The sequence below is a fragment of the Anarhichas minor genome, unplaced genomic scaffold (genome assembly GCF_050575085.1).
Source record: "Anarhichas minor isolate MPS153535 unplaced genomic scaffold, ASM5057508v1 ptg000051l, whole genome shotgun sequence".
Classification (NCBI taxonomy): domain Eukaryota; kingdom Metazoa; phylum Chordata; class Actinopteri; order Perciformes; family Anarhichadidae; genus Anarhichas; species Anarhichas minor.
This window is the reverse complement of record NW_027466497.1, coordinates 6,259,915-6,275,516: the sequence shown is the minus strand read 5'-3', so window position 1 is coordinate 6,275,516 and position 15,602 is coordinate 6,259,915. Positions and strand designations below refer to the sequence as shown.

The following is a 15,602-nucleotide window of genomic DNA, read 5'->3' as shown; positions in this document are numbered from 1 at the left end:
GCTGGACTCTTCATCTGGAGGAGGAACAATAATGGTGAGTGAAGCCATTTTTACTCCACTGTTGGATTCAACACAGTAGAAGACGTACTGCGTATACTGTATGAGCTCTCCCACATTTACAGTCAAAGCAGAAGTCAGTGAAATTAATACAAAACATGCAAAAGTGTTTTGTTGGTTTCTTTTCATAAACTCTGTATTTTCTTTAACATTTAATATTGTAACGTCTCTTTATTTCAGGATTCATTCCTGCAAACACAGAGTGAAATGTCCAGAGTTGTCGTGGCAAAGTCTGCAGCATCAAACAGGTCTTCAGTCACACTGATGAACCAATGGTTGGCTCACCTTTTATCTGTTCTGACCTGTGACAGACCGGATGATGGATGGGTCCTCTTCTGTCCATGGTCCTTGAGGTCGACAAGCAGACAGTATTTTGGAGGGTTTGGGGATATTTTAAGGCATACTTTGTTTTTTTCTCTGTCAGCTGCCTTTTCCAACATGAGAGAGGATATAATCAATATGTTCCTTCTTTGTTTGTGATCTTCATGTGTCGGAGCACTCCTATGAAGTTAATGGGAACTCTTCTATGAGGTCATCCAAGTGCTTTGAGGTTGGGTACTTTCCAGATGTCCTCTCCTTTTTCTGGTTCAGTTTTTTGACAATGTTTACATGAACGGTCGTCAGCTCACCCCTGATGGTCCAGCAATCTATTAATGCATAAGTCAGCTTTTTGATATCTTTAACAGTTTTGCAATATCACAGTTTACATTTTGTTGCTGTTTTCAGAACTTTTTCTACATGTTTGATGGATGTGTAATGCAAACTGCATTATATTTTGGGTGGCCAGTTATCACTGCATGTTTAAGTGGGATTTGCAAATTGTGGGTTATATTAATTCAATCACTGAGTGAACCTTTCTAGTTGTATTAACAATAATAAAGACATCTCTGTTACAGTACAACTGTTGTGTTGGTGTCTTTTCTATTGACTGCATCCAAAAGGTGCGCTTTAGATCAGTGCTACATTTAAAACAGCATCACCAGGTTATCCATTAATCTGAGTCTTTGCACGCTAACATTTTCAACAGACTTGGCAAGTTTAACCATTAAATCATCATGCCCGGTGTTTTGACAGGAAATCCCGGTGGCCTGATTTCCTCTTAAAAAAACAATAAATTCTGTAACCGTGACTCAAAGCTGCTACTGATTAACCAACAGTCCATGAATCATTCATGTCATATGCATTGAATGTGTTGTAACTGTCGTATCTTTCATGCGACAGTGCTGTTGAAGTGATGAGGAAGGATGCTCCGTGGACACTATTCTTGCTGGTATAATAAAGTTTAATACAAACAAGCAACACATGCCATTACGGACGTCTAGATCGTCCGGAGGTCTCAAGTCGAATCTGAAAGTCCCTCCTCTAGGGCTCTCGCTTCATCTTTATATAGGATACATGTTATGTTTACATCTGGGCAGAACGTAAGAGAATGTATGTGGCCTCCTCATTCTACACATCCCCCCTTCTGCCCCTGGTCTCCTGCACATCTGGTTTTCATCTAAGACAAATACACTTGGGGTCTTCGCTGTATCGTGCAAGACCTGAAAATATACCACATAACTCTATTATGTTGTTCATTCTGTACACTTCCCTCCTCTGTTGCTCTCCCTGAGGTTTCTTACTTTTTTCTCACCGTTAAAGGTTTTGTTTGGAGTTCTTCCTGTACCGGTGTGAGGGGTCCTGGGACAGAGGATGTCGTGTGTACAGATTGTAAAGCCCTCCGAGGTCAATTTGTGATTATGGGCGATACAAAATGAATTGAATTGAACAGTAAAGACAGCCCACTAAAGGGAGGAAGACAGAGATGAGCTGGGATTGTGCATTTTGCCGGCTGAGGATGGGCAAAGCAGAAGACTCTGGGGTGGAGGAGAGACCCAAATGGGACAACAAGGTTCAGTACCTGCTGACATGTATTGGCTTTGCAGTGGGGATTGGAAACGTCTGGTGTTTTCCTTACCTGTGCCAAATCTATGGAGGAGGTGAGATGCTATAATATGATGCACCAGATTAAATAACTTTGCTGGTTAAGTTTTATCACACGTTATTTTTTCACTTTACTTATAACATTTTTCAGACTATTTTTGGGATTATGAGATACTGAATTGAAATGCAAACACTGTGGATTCTTTCTGCCTCAGTTAGTCATTAACAAATGGACTCGGCCAGTCAATCACAAAAGTATTAACTTTATCTGTGTTTGATTGATCGCGGTGAACATTAGGGAGTGTTTCCTGTGTTTACTTCCTGATAGTTCCAGACAAAATCCTAAATGACCTGATTCAGGCGTAACTGAATAAAACTGCCTAAAAAATACAGTGATCACTTAGTGTCTAAATGTATTAATATTTCTGGAGATATTTTAGTATTGCAGTGCACCAATTCGCATAACCTGTAATCTCCCTTACATAGCTTGATTAAGGTAATAATAACGCATTTGTTTAACATGGTTCAAACAAGTGTTGTAGTCAAGACCACCAAAACGAAACCAAATCATGAGCAAGACCAGAGTGCAGCGAGACAAGACCAAGACTTTGAGGGGTTGACTAACTGTGAGGTCAACGTTTGCTTCATGCCTTCAGGTGCATCCCTCATCCCCTACCTGATAGCGCTGGTGTTTGAGGGTACCTGGAGCTGGCTTTAGGACAGAGGTTCCGCATGGGCAGCATCGGTGTCTGGAACTCCATCTCACCATGTAACGGGTTTGTATATGGACCCAAATGCAACACACCAGATTCCAGAGATCTTTGGCTTTTATTACCAACTTCAAATAGGGCTGGTCAGGATGGCGGCGGTGAAACTCCCTGATGAGAGGGGCATCCAAAACGTGACGAGCTGGGACCCAGGATCTTTCTTCTGGACCGTAGCCCTCCCAGTCGACCAGGTATTGCAGGCCTCTCCCACGGCGGCGGGAACGAAGCAGGCGGCGAACCGTGTAGGTAAGCCCTCCATCGATGAATCGAGGTGGTGGCGGAGGCTGTACAGCAGGAACCAGTGTGCACTCTCGAACCGGCTTCAACTTGGAGACGTGGAATGACGGGTGGACCCGCATGGTCCGGGGCAGCTTGAGCCTCACTGCCGCTGGATTGATGACCTTCAGGATCTCGAATGGCCCAATGAACCTGGGTGCCAACTTCTTAGACTCTACCCACAAGGGTAGGTCCTGGGTCGATAGCCACACCTTCTGACCAGCCTGGTAGATGGGGGCTTTGGAGCGACGCCGGTTGACTGCTGTGGAGTACCGGTTGGCTGATCGGACGAGCGCAACTCTGGCCTCGGTCCAGGTACGGCGGCAGCGCCGGACGAAGGGGAGAGGGGCAGGAAACCTCTTTCTCCAGGGCCGAAAACAGTGGCGGTTGAAAACTGTAGGCGCACTGAAACGGGGACATTCCAGTGGCAGAGCTGGTCAGGGTGTTGTGGGCGTACTCCACCCACAGGAGCTGCTGGGACCAGGACGATGGATGCTTGGAGACCAAGCACCGTAGAGCTGTCTGCATCTCCTGGTTCTTGCGCTCAGTCTGGCCGTTAGATTGAGGGTGGTATCCAGATGACAGGCTGGCTGTGGCCCCGATGAGTGTGCAGAACTCCCTCCAGAACACGGATGTAAACTGAGGTCCCCGGTCAGAAACCACGTCAGTGGGGAGACCATGGAGCCGGAAGACATGCAGCAGGACCAGCTCAGCAGTCTCTTTAGCCGAGGGGAGCTTGGGCAAGGGTACAAAGTGGGCCATCTTGCTGAACCGATCTACCACTGTCAGGATGGTGGTATGTTTGTTGGACAGTGGTAGACCGGTAACAAAGTCCAAGGAGATGTGGGACCAGGGCCGATGGGACACAGATAGAGGTTGCAGGAAACCAGCGGGAGCCTGGTGGGATGGCTTGTGCTGGTTGCAGACAGGACAGGCATTGACGAACTCCCGGGTGTCTTTCTCCAGAGTAGCCCACCAGAACCTCTGCCGCAGAGCATCCCTGGTACGCTGGCTCCCGGGGTGGCAAGTGAGTTTGGAGCTGTGGGCCCACTGGAGGACGTCGGACCTCAGGGTCTGAGGGACGAACAGGCGGTCAGGAGGGCAGGAGCTAGGACCGGGCTGGTCCTCCAGGGCGGCCTTGACTCTCTCCTCTACCTCCCAGGTGACTGAAGCAACCAAGACAGGGGCAGAAAGGATATTGTCATTGCAAGGGGTGGAATCGCCCTTATCAACAAACTGGCGGGACAGGGCGTCAGGCTTCATGTTGCGGGTACCGGGCCGGTAACAGAGGGAAAAGTTGAATCGGGTAAAAAACAGGGACCATCTGGCTTGCCGAGAGTTCAGTCTCTTGGCAGACTGAATGTACTTGAGGTTCTTGTGATCAGTCCATACCAAAAAGGGCAGGCTGGTCCCCTCAAGCCAGTCACGCCACTCCTCAAGGGCCAGCTTAACAGCTAGCAGCTCTCGGTTACCAATGTCATAGTTTCTTTCAGCAGGTGAGACCCGCCTAGAAAAGAAGGCACAGGGGTGGAGTTTCTGGTCGCTGGCAGCCCGCTGGGATAGGATGGCCCCCACCCCAACATCGGAGGCATCCACCTCCACAACGAACTGTCTCTCTGGGTCAGGAACTTGGAGGATAGGGGCAGAGGTAAACCGGGCCTTAAGGTTCTGGAAGGCCTCCTCAGCCGAGGGTGACCACTGGAACAGCACTTTGGATGAGGTAAGGGCCGTGAGTGGGGCAGCCACGGTGCTATAGCCACGGATGAACCTCCGGTAGAAGTTAGCAAACCCCAGGAATCATTGCAGCTGTTTACGCGAGTCAGGGACGGGCCAGGACGTAACAGCTTCACACTTCTCTGCCTTAATGAACAGAGAATTATTTAGGAGGCGTTGAAGGACTGCTTGGACATGGTGAATGTGCTCCTCTTGGGACCTGGAGAAAATCAGAATGTCGTCAAGGTAGACGAACACCTGCTTGTTTAACATGTCTCTCAGCACATCATTCACCAGGGCCTGGAAGACAGCTGGGGCATTGGTGAGACCGAAGGGCATGACCAGGTATTCATAATGTCCAGTGGGGGTGTTGAAAGCCGTCTTCCACTCGTCACCCTCTCGGATCCGGACCAAATGATAGGCGTTACGCAGGTCTAGCTTGGTGAAGATGGTAGCCCCCCGCAGCAACTCAAAGGCAGAAGAGATGAGTGGGAGTGGGTAGCGGTTCTTGATGGTAATGTCGTTGAGGCCCCTGTAGTCAATGCAAGGCCTCAGTGACTTGTCCTTCTTTCCCACGAAGAAGAACCCCGCACCAGCAGGTGAAGAAGAGGGACGGATGATCCCAGCAGCTAGAGAGGAATTTATGTATGCCTCCATGGTCTCTCTTTCAGGTGCAGATAAGGAATACAGGCGACCCCTGGGTGGAGTGGTACCTGGTTGCAGGTCAATGGCGCAATCGTAGGGGCGATGTGGAGGCGGAGATGAGGCCCTGACCTTACTGAATACCTCCCGATAGTCATGGTATTCAGTAGGCACCCCTGACAGGTCCGAAGCAGAGCTGGAACAGACTGACTGCCGGGGTGCAGCAGCTTGTTTCAGGCAAATCAGGTGACAGGATGAGCTCCACCCCAGGATGGCTCCTGTGGCCCAGTCTATGTGGGGGTTATGGCGGCGGAGCCAGGAGTAACCCAGGATTAATGGATGCTGGGGTGACAGCAGGACAAGAAACCGGATAGTCTCATGGTGGTTACCAGACAGGAGCATACGGATTGGCATGGTCTGGTGAGTCACTGTCCCCAGTAGGTGGCCATCCAGGGCGCTGGCAGGAATAGGGCATGGCAGAGGTACCCGGTTGATACCCAGCTGACGGGCTAGGTCCTCATCAATGATGCTGTCATCAGCGCCAGAGTCAATGAGCGTAGTGAGGGTCTGGGATCCGTTCGCGAGCAGAAGCTGAACGTGGCAAAGGGGTCTTTGGTTGGGAGAGAGTCTTGTGGTTCGGCTCACCAGTACCTCCCCTACTACTGGCGAGCCATGCCCTTTTGCTGGGCACCGGGATATAAAGTGACCAGCCTGGCCACAGTACAGGCAAAGATTTCCCCGGTGGCGACGCTCACGCTCCTCTGGAGTGACACTGGTGCGCCCCACCTGCATGGGTTCAATGCCCCCAGGTTGAGGCCCTGGGATGATGCTGGTAGCTGCTGGAGGACCTCGAGGCCGGATGGAAGACTGGCGATCTGTCTCTCCCTTGCGTCGCTCCTGTCGCCTTGCCTGTGTGCGTCTGTCCACTCGGGAAGTCAGTTCAATTAAGCCATCCAGGTTGGCAGTTAAATCAAAAGAAATCAGTTCATCTTTAATATACCCAGCGAGTCCAGCCAAAAAAACCTCACACTGTGCTGTCGAGTTCCAGTCGCTAAGGCGTGCTCTCGTACGAAACTCAATGTCATAGTCAGCAACTGTCCGGTCTCCCTGACGCAGTTCCATAAGTCCCCCGGTAGGATCAGGACCCTTGGAGACCGCCCCGAACACCTTGCGTAGCTCCGCAGAAAAAGCCAGGAACGAAGAGCAGGCTGGCGTGCGCCTCTCCCATTCAGCGGTGCCCCAGAGTCGTGCTCTGCCTGTCAGGTGGTTGATTGTGAAGGCTACTTTAGCTTCCTCCGAGGCAAACGTGTAGGGCTGTAGGGAAAACAAGATGGAGCAGTTGGTGACGAATGGGTTGCAGCCCGCAGGTTCTCCAGCATAGCGCTCTGGGGTTCCCACACGGGGCTCGTGTGCTGGAGCAGGCGTCGGAGGGGCAGGAGGCGAAGCTGAGACTACATGCTGGGTCAGGGCTGCTGTTAGTTGTTGGACCTGAGTGGCTAATGCAGCCATAGCTTGCTCCTGTGTTGCTGCTGACTGACGTGTCTCAGTGGCGATGTTGGTCATCAGTGCCTCATGCTGCTGGAGAGCCCCCTCGATACTCTCGAAACGGCTCACTGGTGCAGGGGTGTGTGCTGGGTCCATGACTGGCCAGATTGTAATGTAACGGGTTTGTATATGGACCCAAATGCAACACACCGGATTCCAGAGATCTTTGGCTTTTATTACCAACTTCAAATATGGCAGGCAGAGTTCAAACAGGGTCAGGATCAGAAGGCTGGTGGGTTTACCGGGAGTCAGGCAAGGCGGGTAGAACAGGGGCAAGCAGGATCGGTAACAGGAGATCAGTCCGTGAGAGTGTGCTGGAGAGTCTGGCATAGAACCGAAGAACAATCTGGCAAATGTGTCTGGGAGTCAGGAGTCTATATAGGGGCTTGATTACTGATCAGAGGCAGGTGAGTGAACAGGTGAAGGGAGTTTAGACTAATGAGGAGGGAGTGACTGACAATAAGAGTGAGGAGGGTGTGGAGCTGAACTGTGACACACCACTCCTGGGAGGAGTCGGTGGGTGGCCTAGAATCATTTGTGACATTTAATAGGATTTTTTATTTTATCATTTTCTTCATTATTTAACGAGCTGAAAACGTCTTTGTGGTATTGGAAATGTTGTTTATCGTATACTTCCTATGTGTAGGAATTGCCTCCATGTTGGTGTCATTACTGGGGTGCATTTTCGACAATACTCTTCTTGCCTGGATGCAAAACGGCTTTGTGATGATATAAGAGGTCTCACTGGAAATATCGCGAGATTTGACTCAACACACTCACCTCAGGCTGCTGGAGGCAGCAGCAGCGGCATCCTGCAGGAGAACAGGATGTAGGTCCGTTTGTCTGCGACTTTAACAACAGCATTACAATACATTATATTTTGTATAAATATGTTTGCAGTGCTGGAATGTAACTCAGTAGTTGTAGTTACATATATTTAAATACTGTAGGTCCTATATTTGAAGTTGCCTACTTGAGTATTTCCATGTTATGCTACTTTACTCTTCTACTCCACTAGATTTCAGAGGGAAATACTGAACTACTGTTCACTTCACTATGTGTTTGACGGTTGTAGATACTTTGCAGATTCAGGTGATTACAAAGTATAAATCAACTTATTATGATGTGTTATCTATTAAGCTTCCCAGCAGTATAAAGTAGTTTGACTCCATCTTTACCAGCTGCAACATTAAAGAGATAAATCAATGCATCAATAATTATAATACAGTAATATAATATATGATTCTAAAATGGACCATTCTGCATAGAGTACCTTTACTTTTGATACTTCATACTACAGATTGTGATGCTAATACTTTTACACTTTTACCAAAGAAACAAATAGAATGCAGGACTTTTTACTTGTAACAGTATTTACACACTGTGGTATCGCTGCATTCACTAAAGTACAATATCTGTACTTCTTCCAGCTCTGTATATTTGTAGAAATATGTAGAAACATCAGAATACAAGTTTTGTTAAAATATGTTTTAGTCAACAGCTGCATCATGAATGTAAAGTTATTTTAGTTGTACCTTTGTACCTGTCTATACAGTGGAGGACTGTACGCTAACTAAGCAATATTATTCAAACACATAGTTACATACAAAGCTGAGGTACTTGTACTACTTGTAGTATTACCATTTAGAAGTATAAAGTTGCATAAACTTCTACTCCACTAAATTTAAGAGGGAATTATCGTACTTCTTATTAGTCTGACAGCTATAGTTACTTTTTAGATTAAAATTGTTCATACTTCCTGTTCATTGAAAACCATGGACTGTATGTCCATATGTGGTGACGTTATGACTACAGGTAACGCCACGCCTACACTGCGCATGCTCGGTATCACAGGTGAACGTTCATTCACCTGACTCGCTCTTCAGCTTGATGTTTACTTATCATATAAACATGAAAACGTTATTTATGTTGCTCCTCTTCTGTCATGTTGCATCTACAGGTAAGATCACACTGTGACTCTCACCGTTACGCTGTTTCCTGTTATTATTGTCGCTGTAAAAGTCGTAACAGTCACTTTGTAAAGAGCGACATCAGGAGTCATAGTTTCACTTTCACTCCGTCACACTGTGTTTATAATAATTCCATTATTCAAACGTGTCCATTTGACACTGACTTCACATGATCAGCCTATGTATTGTTCTCATGTAGGTTACTCGTCAGTGCGTTACAGAACGACACATATGCTGCATTCATGCTTTAGTGGAGGAAAGTAAAAGTTGTTCATAACCTCTGTGTGAAGTAATGTCCGTATCTTTAGGGAGGATAGAGGCTATCCCCATATATTATTGTTTGTAAATCAAATTATATACGACAACTATTACAAGACGTTGACTAGCTAATAATAATAATTCCCTAAACTACACAATCACAAATGAACAAATATCTGCTGTAAGAAGGCCAAAGTTACATGATTTAAAATAATGCTACAATAAAACATATATTATTATTGTACACGGGCCATCTACATGACTCGTTGCTCAATGCACAAAGTCACAACATAAAATTAGTAACGTTAGTGGGTCTATAACATATTCTTTAGGTAGCTCATTGTGATTTAAAATAATTTTAAATTCTCCCTTTTTATTGTAATTGACGACCATTAATATCCATAATTTGTATAAAAATTAAGTTCCAATAAACCTTCTTTGTTCTGCAGTGAAACACTCCCTGAAAGTGTTACTGACTGCAACTTCTGGAATCACAAACATTCCAGAGTTTGTGAATTTTGGGATGGTCGATGAAGTCGAGATGGCTTACTATGACAGCAACATCAAGATCGTGGAGACCAAACAGGACTGGATGAGAGATTTTATGAAGGATAACCCAAAACACATGGAGTGGTATACTCAGATGTGTTTTAAATATCAGCAGGTCTTCAGAGCCTACATTGACGACTTGAAGCAGCGCTTAAACCAAACTGGAGGTAGGTCTGTTTATGTTCATGTTTAACGTTTAGCTGGTGAGATGTAGCTTCCTGTATGAACACATACCAGTGCTTTTTGATGAAGAGAATATGGACTTTCACTCTGTTTTCCAGCAGATGTTGAGTGGCTTCCACAGAGCCAGTAATTGGTGGATCAGCGTGTCTCTGTGGTGAAGATGTGATGTTATGTGTTAATAATCGTCTGTGCTGCGATGTCACTTTCTCCCTCTCTACCTCTCTCAGGTGCCCACATTTTACAGGCTATGAGCGGCTGTGAGTGGGATGATGAGACTGGAGAGGTGATTGGTTTTAGTCAGTTTGGTTATGATGGAGAAGACTTCATTGCGTTGGACCTGCAGACGATGACGTGGACTGCAACAAGACAGAAGGCGTTCACCACCAAACTTATATGGAATGCTGACAAAGCCAGCTTAGAATACAGTAAATATTACTTCAACCATGAATGTCCTCACTGGCTGAAGGAGTATGTGCACTATGGGAGGAGCTCTCTGCAGAGAACAGGTAGATTCACGTGACCTGATGCTCTTTAAAGGACACTAAAGTGTTCATACGCCTCTTCTGTTTTAATGTACAGTAAATATGGACATAGTTTCTCTCACCTCACTTCATCTCTTTTATTCTAGTACTTCATGTTGGGATGTTAATATTAAGATAAATAATAATTAGGACTTGGACCAATATTTATTGATGATTACTGATACTCAGGAATATCAATGAATAGATTATTGATTTAATGATGAATGGTCCTTAAATTAAAATTCAGTACATAAAAAACATGGTTATTAAACAGTATTATTTTCACTGATTTAGATATCTTTACATTTAATAAATAACATGTTAAGCTTATAAAATACAATGCATTGTAAGGATTAAAGGCTTTGGTTTCGATTCATTACAAACAGTTGTGTCTAGGTGAGAGAGACAAACACAAAGAGACACTTCCTGTCTGAACCTCTCAAATAATTTAATTTAAATATAAACCCTCAAAATGAAACAAATTTAAATTAACTGTTCAAGGCTTTTGGAGTTCAAACTATTATTCATTATTTCACAAATAAACACAGATTACCAAAACATTCTCAATGATTAATAGAGATTTGTGTAGCAGGACTTTATTTTTACTCTCTATTTACATCTCACAACCCCCAGATGTTGTCAATGTTTAATATTAAATATACTACTTATTGCAGTGCCTCACTAGTACTAATTCGGTAAGTGTAGTATTATCATGAATAAGGCTCCCCCTGGTGGTGTAAGTAGACTGCATGATGTGCATTTGAATTAAATCACATGACATGTGTACTGTCCAGGGTAAGAAAGTAACGTGCATCAATATTTACTGATGCTTTTAAACTGATTTATTTCTATTGATGCATAACATGCCAGCCTAAGTCCTATACACAGTTTTCTTGTTTGTTTTTAAATCCCTAGACCTTCCCTCAGTGTCTCTCATCCAGAAGACTCCCTCCTCCCCAGTCAGCTGCCACGCTACAGGTTTCTACCCTGACAGAGCCATGATGTACTGGAGGAAAGATGGAGAGGAGCATCACGAGGACCTGGACCACGGAGAGATCCTCCCCAACCACGATGGATCCTTCCAGATCAGTGTGGACCTGATCCTTTCATCAGTCGCACCTGAAGACTGGAGGAGGTACGACTGTGTGTTTAATCTCTCTGGTGTGGAGGACGACATCGTCACCAAACTGGACAAAGCACAGATCAGGACCAACTGGGGTAAGACTGAGATCAGATGTGATGGAAGTTTAAAAACTAACGCTAGACCAGGATCATAACTTCAGAGGTTATGCCCAAAAGCATTTTGTTGTCAATTCAACAGACGAGTTGTTGTGACTTTTAAATCTTTAACCCTCCTCTTAATCCTGATAGAAGAATCAGGTTTGCGACCTCTTCTCCTCTTCTTCTGACTCTTATTTTCATAGTTTGGGCAATTATTTCTATGATAACATTGTTCTCATCATCTGTGGTAGAGACAACGTGTGAATGTTTTGTGTTCCAGTTTCTCCGTCAGAGTTTCCTGCTGGTGTTACTGGAGTTGTTGTAGGACTGCTGCTGCTTCTGGCACTCTGCATCGCTGGACTCTTCATCTGGAGGAGGAACAATAATGGTGAGTGAAGCCATTTTTACTCCACTGTTGGATTCAACACAGTAGAAGACGTACTGCGTATACTGTATGAGCTCTCCCACATTTACAGTCAAAGCACAAATCAGTGAAATGAATACAAAACATGCAAAAGTGTTTTGTTGGTTTCTTTTCATAAACTCTGTATTTTCTTCAACATTTAATATTGTAACGTCTCTTTGTTTCAGGATTCATTCCTGCAAACACAGAGTGAAATGTCCAGAGTTGTCGTGGCAAAGTCTGCAGCATCAAACAGGTCTTCAGTCACACTGATGAACCAATGGTTGGCTCACCTTTTATCTGTTCTGACCTGTGACAGACCGGATGATGGATGGGTCCTCTTCTGTCCATGGTCCTTGAGGTCGACACGCAGACAGTATTTTGGAGGGTTTGGGGATATTTGAAGACCACCCTTACTTTCACAAGGCATACTTTACCGACTATTTATGCCGTACAAAGCATTTATTGGTTACACACTATGAAGCATTAGTTAAGTATGAGTAAACACTTAATTCATCATTCATAAAGCATTGTTCCTACATTAATAATTCATTAGTATGCAGTTCATAACAGTAACAAATGTTTTATTCTTGATTAATAAGGTCGTCTATTATGTGTTTCATTATTGTTAGTGGTGTACAGTAACGAAGTAGAAATACTTAGTTGCTGTACTTAAGTCGTTTTTTTGGATATCTGTACTTTACTTTACTATTTATATTTCTGTTGACTTTCACTTTTACTTCACTACATTTTGCAAAGAAAACTGATACTTTTACTCCGATACATTTCCCCTGAAACCTTCGTTACTCGCTACAAAATCAAATCTATCTTTAGAAACAAAATGAATCATGAGACCAGCGTCGGGGACTGTGGTGGAACACAGACTGTAACAAGCAGGTTTGGTGAATCAGTGGTCCTAGCTTGCAGGTTAAATCATTGGTTAATCACGTTAATGCGCAATTGCAAACAAGTGCTCTCAAAGCCGCGGTGTTTAGGTTCCCAGTGATGCCCAGGATGCTATATGCTATAGCTAGCGAGACTACATGAGCAGAATTCCACTCTGCGATGACTGATTTCATGACGGAAGCAGAAATGGAAGCACCTGCTACTCCCGCAACAAACTACGGTGGTGACGAAGACCAACACCCGTGGCCATATTTGCAAGAAATGTTTTCTTATGTTGGAGTGAAAGATTCTTCATGCCGGATGAAGTGCCTCTTATTACCCAAATCTACTGAAATATTGGCATTCAAAAACTCCCCATCCAACCTCAGGAAACACATTGAGGTAAATTAAGATGAATCCCCACAGGATTGGAGTATATCTTTGGCGGGGGAGGGGGGGAGACAGGTGTCTGATCTTCTGATTTAGCTATACATGGTGTATGTTAGGCTAACGTTCGCTAGCTATCGTAACTCAAATGAGACAATTCGTGTAGTAGACAGATCGCTGGCGAGTTAGTGAGCTGAGGAAGTGTTGACAGTTGTGAGATTGTGTTGATTTGAGTCATCTTAGCTATAATCATTGCAGCACTAGTTGGCTAACGTTAGCTAACTTAACGTTAGCTAGCCACCACACCATAGGATTGACAGGAGCCGCGAGAGCGCAGCATTAGGGTTAGCATTAGTGTTAGCATTAGTGTTAGCATTAGGGTTAGCATTAGTGTTAGCATTAGGGTTAGCATTAGTGTTAGCATTACTGTTAGCATTAGGGTTAGCATTAGTGTTAGCATTAGGGTTAGCATTAGTGTTAGCATTAGGGTTAGCATTAGGGTTAGCATTAGTGTTAGCATTAGGGTTAGCATTAGTGTTAGCATTAGGGGAATCCTTCCCAGCTGTGCGCAAGCTGTGTGTGAAGCTGAACACACCTCTACCTGCCTCAGCGGCCTGTGAAAGGCTAGTTAGCATCGCAGGACTAGTCTTCAGCCCAAGAAGAGCGAGACGGAATTCTCGCAATTTTGAAAACCAACTTCTTTTGAAGATGAACAGGACATTGTTCAGTTTCAAGTAATGACTGGGTTGTTACTTTAGTATCGATCATGTTTTGATATTTGAGTCGTTTTGTGGATGATCAGATGGAGTTATGATGGTAGCAGTCGCCCAATTGCAGATTCAGCTTGAGACAAACCTTTGCCTATTGTGTTCAAATCAGGCCCATAGGAGTTCACAAGGCAGGTGTCCTTTCTCACAACACTGACCTGATGCATCAAGTGGATATTTTTTGCTGAACACAATATGATGCATTTGCCCTCTACATCCTCTAGTCGGAATGAGCATACTTATAAACGCACTGTTACAACTCCTTCATAGTGTCATATTGCTTTTCGGAGATTTATGATGATAAGTTCATAGTAGATGCAAAAGTATATTTATGTACAATATATTATGTTGAACATTGTTGCTCCTGGATGGATCACAGCCAACACAATCATTGTCAACACAGCTCCATGTCCTTGGTCATGGTGCCACAGCACTTAAAAGAATAAACTTCATAATTCTCAAAATTCTGACCCTTTGCTTTATTAACAGCATTTACTTGTACTTTTACTTTCAATACTTAAGTACATTTAATATCAGAAAATTACTTTTGATACTTAAGTACAATAAATATCAGATACTTTAAGACTTTTACTCAATTAGTATTCTAATAGGTGACTTTTACTTTTACTGGGGTCATTTTCCAGTAAGGTATCTTTACTTTTACTCAAGTATGGCTTTTGGGTACTTTATACACCGCTGATTATTGTGTTTTCATATTTTATAAATAATGGATTCCCCATTTGTAAATGAAGTATTATATATTTTACAAACCAATTATTAAGGAGTTGTAGATGATTAATAAGATAATTTAGTATTTTTGATATCTTTAACAGTTTTGCAATATCACAGTTTACATTTGGTGCTGTTTTCATAACTTTTTCTACATGTTTGATGGATGTGTAATGCAAACTGCATTATATTTTGGGTGGCCAGTTATGGCTGCATGTTCAAGGGGGATTTGCAAATTGTGGGTTATATTAATTCAATCACTGAGTGAACCTTTCTAGTTGTATCAACAATAATAAAGACATCTCTGTTACAGTACAACTGTTGTGTTGGTGTCTTTTCTATTGACTGCATCCAAAAGGTGCGCTTTAGATCAGTGCTACATTTAAAACAGCATCACCAGGTTATCCATTAATCTGAGTCTTTGCACGCTAACATTTTCAACAGACTTGGCAAGTTTAACCATTAAATCATCATGCCCGGTGTTTTGACAGGAAATCCCGGTGGCCTGATTTCCTCTGAAAAAACAATAAATTCTGTAACCGTGACTCAAAGCTGCTACTGATTAACCAACAGTCCATGAATCATTCATGTCATATGCATTGAATGTGTTGTAACTCTATTATGTTGTTCATTCTGTACACTTCCCTCCTCTGTTGCTCTCCCTGAGGTTTCTTACTTTTTTCTCACCGTTAAAGGTTTTGTTTGGAGTTCTTCCTGTACCGGTGTGAGGGTCCTGGGACAGAGGATGTCGTGTGTGTACAGATTGTAAAGCCCTCTGAGGTCAATTTGTGATTTCGGGCGATACA

General features: G+C 44.0%; 1 protein-coding gene across 1 annotated transcript; it reads left to right on the top strand.

Annotated features, from left to right (window-relative positions):
* Positions 1 to 8,785: 8,785 nt before the first annotated feature.
* On the top strand, positions 8,786 to 15,114 carry LOC142972077 (major histocompatibility complex class I-related protein 1-like). The gene is made up of 5 exons (XM_076112872.1): positions 8,786 to 8,890; positions 9,599 to 9,867; positions 10,111 to 10,389; positions 11,320 to 11,640; positions 13,359 to 15,114. The coding sequence occupies exons 1-5, from the start codon at positions 8,814 to 8,816 to the stop codon at positions 13,397 to 13,399; spliced, it is 987 nt and encodes a 328-aa protein (XP_075968987.1). The 5' UTR covers positions 8,786 to 8,813; the 3' UTR covers positions 13,400 to 15,114.
* The last annotated feature ends 488 nt before the right edge of the window (positions 15,115 to 15,602 follow it).

Bases quoted from the DNA above. Each gene is read 5' to 3' on its own strand.
- LOC142972077 (XM_076112872.1), top strand. From the start codon at position 8,814: ATGTTTACTTATCATATAAACATGAAAACGTTATTTATGTTGCTCCTC. The intron at 9,868-10,110 runs GTAGGTCTGTTT...TACCTCTCTCAG, and splicing joins GCGCTTAAACCAAACTGGAG to GTGCCCACATTTTACAGGCT. The intron at 11,641-13,358 runs GTGATGGAAGTT...GTATATCTTTGG, and splicing joins GGGTAAGACTGAGATCAGAT to CGGGGGAGGGGGGGAGACAG.